Genomic DNA, 5,426 nt, shown 5'->3' on the forward strand with positions numbered 1-5,426 from the left:
ATGCGTAGATCAAAAGCATTGCAAGTGTGACGTATTATCATAAAACTTTTATGTTGCTGTGTAAAACTGTTGTAGACTGTAGTTGTAGTTGTCAAATGGTGCATAATTGACAAATGTAATCGACGAATTTTTTTTATCGGTAATACATATTCGATTTTTAGATGGATACTGTAATACTGGGTTTAATGGCAGTGGAATACGAGAAAAGTGTAATTAAAAACAGACGTTCAAACTTACGAAAACGTTGCGACATTCTAGAGATGTCGGATTCAGAGTAAGTAAATAGAATACTAACCAAAAAACTGTACACTTTGTCCAACAGCTCGAGTTTCTTACATAGTAATAGTTGTGCTTTATTGAATAAATGTTCTAATTTTAGATTTATTCAAAATTTTCGATTAAATAAATCAGCATTCTAATACGTTCTGGATTAGATCGCAGATGAGTTTCCTCCTCAAAAGCAAGGCGGAATTTCGACAGAAGTAAAACTTGCGGCGTGTTTTCGGTTCTTTGCAGAAGGTAGTTATCAACATGGCACTGGAAAAGACTTTGATGTGGCAATAGCTCAACCTACATTTTTGAAGATTCTTTTAAACATGCTTGTCGTTTTGGAGAGGAAAATCTGTTTAAAATGGATAAATATAGTAATGACAGCAGAAGAAATGATGGAAGTAAAACGGTTTTTTTTGAGAAATCTGGAATATCTGGGGTATGTGTGTCGATGGAACTCACATTAGAATAATTCCACCTACGAGCAATCGCAACCTTGAACGTTATGATCATAAGATTTTTTATAAGCTTGTATTGTATGACATAATATATGTTTACTATATTTAGATGTGTGACAACAGGCAGCGGATTCGTTTTGTTGATGCTAGTTATCAAGGATCAAACCATGACTCACATGTTTGGATAATGAGTTCTGCTCGAAGTTACATGAACGAGTTGTACAGAAATGGGGAAAGAAATATAAAAATTTTAGGTACTGAAAGCTAAAATGAAGTACTTACACAGGATAATTTTTACTAAATTCTAGGTGATGCTGGTTATCCTTCTGAGCCTTGGCTGTTAACTCCACACTTCAAAATCTTCTAAAATCATTAATGTTTGTTGTTCTTTACACAATATCTGCTTAACTTACCTTGACAATTGTTTACAGTAGGTTATGTATTTTGTAGTAATGTGAAAATAGATTAAAACAAAAATAATTAAAAAAATCAATCGATTCGAATTTATTTCACATGACAAAATTTAACAAAAACAGGTTCAACTACTTCACACATGCACATGCATACACAATGTTCATTTGAGTCGGATGGTTTATAAGAACTTTTTCACATGATAGTGACAATAGCACATGTTAAAATTACACATTAATTAGTGTATTGTAAATATTTTATTTACAACTGACTCAGTTGTAGATAAATTAATTGTTTCTTGAATTTAAGTTTTTCGAATGCGATTTTTTCCATCGCTAGGTTATGTTTTTTGCTCAAGTAGATTCTGTGCTTTTAGTTCTTTAAGCTCAGATAGTGTTTTAAAAACTATCAATCATGTTCGAATGAAATTTCTCTTGCTGTTCTACTTGCTTTACTAGCAAGTTCAAACTATTCGTTACTTGTCTCTTTTTTTGGTTTTGATAACAGGGGGTCTTCATCAAACGATTCTATGGCTTCATCTGAACGATTTTCGATTGTTTCCAAATTGCAATTTTCCATAGCATCATTATTTTCGTCTGATGGTATTGGTATTCAAAAGGAAACCGCATCCTTAACACCTTCGATCGCAGCTGTTAGTCCGGCCGAATAAATTACTTTTTCTTCCAGCGCTGTAAACTCAATAATTTTATTTTTGCCACCTCCTGTAGATTGCTGTTCAGTTTTGTTGTGTGCCATTTTCCTTTTGAGATTTGATTTCCAGTCAAATCATACCTAGAATCAGGGATGCAAACTGCCTCCCCTTCTTTATTACTGTAGTCTGTTAACCCACATTTACATTTTCTACTATTCGTATTGTACCACGCTGCTGCATCCAAACTAAAATTCCATTACAGTAGGCATGCGAAGCAGTATCGCGTTCAAAACTACCGCCGAAATCACCGCCGCTTGAAGTAGGTAGAAATTCTATCTTTCTAAATTTTACTGTCTCCTTGTTCGCGCTACTGTAGCACAAAAAATGTAGCTCGCAACGGTAGAAAAATGTACTTTGCGCTGTAGAAAAAAGTACATTAGTGCGATAGAAAAATGTACTTTACCGCGGTAGTTAACAGTGGTATCGAGGACAGTAAGCGCAGCACATATTCTTCGCTATTTCAAAGATGATTTTCGCTTATTCATAATGTTTATAAAGTAGTATTGCTAATATCATTTATTTAAACCCGGTTTTAAGCTTTTGATCGTTGCCAGGAGGTATTAATGGTTGGGTTTGCCAGAGGGTATTAATGAATTATTTTTCTCGAACAAAAAAGACGGGTGGGTAATATCAGAGACATAAATGAATGTCGTGAATACGAAAACAACTGACATGTTCCTTAACACTTCCGAATATCAATTAGTTGATCAATTGTATGAATTATGCAAGCATTCCCCTTTTTCACATTTTTCGCAAAAACAAAGAAGGCTTCACTTGATCTCGATTATTGTGAATTTCACACAGCGAAAAATGCACAAATCTAATCAAACTGTTCTAGATTTGTACTAAAATGAGGATATTTACCTTCGATTTGCGAGCAAGAAATCCTAATAGTTCTTCAGAAAACTTTGAGAGCCTTTAGAACGGCTGATTTTGTGTGATGCTCTCCACCGTTGTCCTCTTTTCGTTGTTTTTTCACCTATGCAACTAACTGGCAGCTGTGACGTGATCGCTCTTGTCGGAAGCGAAACTAGCTTTGCAAACGACATACAATACATCTGCTCGCAGTGGCGATATAATTCAAACTGATCCAATTTTTGTTAAGAGGTTTCTTTTTACGTGATTTCGTTTGTAGCTTTTCCACTAATGGGCGGTCCTAACGACTATAAAAATAGCAGCATACAGAATTTTAATTTCGATTATTTCATTTTGGATTTGCATTTCATTGAAAGAAACTATCAGGATGCTGGACGGGATTCATTCCTGCCTTTCAGAAGGACCAAATTGTGGAACTCACTACGATTTTAACGATATCTCGAACGATTTGTTGTACAGCAGCAGATATTTTGTTCTCTTCCTCAGAACGCGTTCTGATTGGCTGGTGTTGACATGGGTCAAATGAGACAGGTTTTCCAATAGTGTACTATTGAAATACTTCAATGCTGTTACTATACTGCAGTGATGATTTCCATTATATAAATACAGAACTAAAACTGTCCGGGGAAGTGATTGGTGTGCATGGTGTCTATCGTCCACCGTCTTATGATTTTTACATGTTTCATGACAATATCGAAAGGTGGCTAAACAACAGCTGTAGTATTCGTCCCTGTTTGATTTTCGAAGACATGAATGTCCCAATCAACTTATCTAATAACAGTGTTGTCTTGAAATATAAATATCTTTTGCAGTCTTATGGTTTTATTTGCTCAATTACGTTTATTACGAGACCCGCAAGCTCAAACATTTTGGATCATGTTGTATGTACCATGTCCGATGCTCATCGTTTAAAAAATCATACTATTTTTAGTGATCTAAGCGATCATAGCATGATTCTGACATTTTTTAAGTTACAGCACGGCAAAAATCTGGTTGAGATATCCAAAAGAGTTATTGATCACGATAAACTTAACAATGATTTCAAAAGTTACGTTGATGCTATCGAACATGTGCAGGATGTGAACACCTGCCTACAAAACATTATAGCAAAATATAACAATATATTAAAAGATTGCACCAGGGTAGTCACGAAGCATGCTAACATCAAAGACACACAATGTCCATGGATAAACTTTGATGTGTGGACATTAATAAAAATTAAAAACAACTACCTAAAACGATGTCGTCGAGACCCCAATGATGTTCGCTTAGCGGGCTTGCTGAAGCATATTTCTAGAAAACTGGACTTAGCTAAAAAGCGAGCAAAAAGAAGTTATTTTGAGAGGCTATTAAACAACACACCGCACTCAAGAATGTGGAAAAACATAAACCTATTACTAGGTAAAAAGCAAACCAAATCAACTCCATCTTTGATCGTCAACGGAAATTGTATAACTGACAAGAAACTAATTTGTGAAGCATTCAACAAGCACTTTGTTACAGTTGGATCCAAGTTAGCAGAGAATATAACCCCAAATAGCTCTTGTCTACTGCAACACATCGATCCAATTGCAAATTCAATTTTCATCCAACCATCGTCGGTAAATGAGATTATACTTCTCATCAATGAACTGAAAACGAACAAAAGTCCTGGCCCTGATCTTATTCCAGCAAAAATAATAAAAAACAATGCCGAATCCTTTTCTCGGATCTTATCTGACTCATTCAACTTGATGATACAAGGAGGATTCTATCCAGACTGCCTTAAAGTTGCTAAAGTTGTTCCAATTTTAAAATCAGGTGACTCTGCAATACCCGATAATTACCGACCTATAGCGACACTTTCAGTCTTTAACAAAATCTTCGAAAAATTGCTGATAAGTCGTATAGGTTGTTTCCTAGAAAATCATAGAATACTCTACAGCATGCAATATGGTTTCCGAAGCGGAAGTAGCACAACCGTTGCTATAACTGAGCTTATAGATAATATTCTAGAAATAACGGATTCCAAAAGATATGTGGGTGCTTTATTTTTAGACTTAAAAAGGCCTTCGACACTCTGAATCATGAAATACTGCTCCGTAAACTGGACAAGTATGGAATTAGAGGGATTGCTAATAACATAATCCGAAGCTATTTAGAAAACAGAATCCAATATGTTTCAATCGATGGAGAAACAAGTTCTTCAAAACTAGTAAGCATTGGCGTACCACAGGGAAGTAATATCGGGCCCTTACTGTTCTTGCTATATGTTAACGATATATGCAAGATTAATCTCTCTGGTACTCCAAGGTTATTTGCGGATGATACGGCCTTGTTTTATCCGAATGCCAATACAAGTTCTATTATAACACACATGAATAACGACTTGCTGATTTTAAAAGAATACTTCTCTAAAAATCTGCTCTCTTTGAATCTACAAAAAACAAAATGTGTAATGTTCCGATCACCTAGGAAAGTTCTTCTCACTCTTCCCAACTTAATTATGGAAGGAAATGTTATAGAAAGAGTGGAAGTTTTTAAATATTTGGGAATCCATCTGGACTCTACGTTGTCTTGGGAACATCACATAAAGGAAATCGAAAAAAAAATCTCATCATTGTGCGGAATTTTAAAACGTGTAAGCCATTTTCTACCACGGAAGACACTTATTCTGTTCTATTTCGCTCATATTCATCCTCGCTTGAGTTACCTCATTG

The 5,426-nt window shown here is 35.3% G+C and overlaps 1 protein-coding gene across 1 annotated transcript; it reads left to right on the forward strand.

Moving 5' to 3' along the window:
* Positions 1 to 260: 260 nt before the first annotated feature.
* Positions 261 to 996, forward strand: LOC131428873 (uncharacterized). Its single transcript, XM_058592932.1, is given in 3 exon segments — positions 261 to 274; positions 323 to 671; positions 838 to 996. Coding segments are annotated over 3 exon segments (522 nt in total).
* Positions 997 to 5,426: the final 4,430 nt, after the last annotated feature.

Source organism: Malaya genurostris, chromosome 2 (genome assembly GCF_030247185.1).
Source record: "Malaya genurostris strain Urasoe2022 chromosome 2, Malgen_1.1, whole genome shotgun sequence".
NCBI classification, from domain to species: domain Eukaryota; kingdom Metazoa; phylum Arthropoda; class Insecta; order Diptera; family Culicidae; genus Malaya; species Malaya genurostris.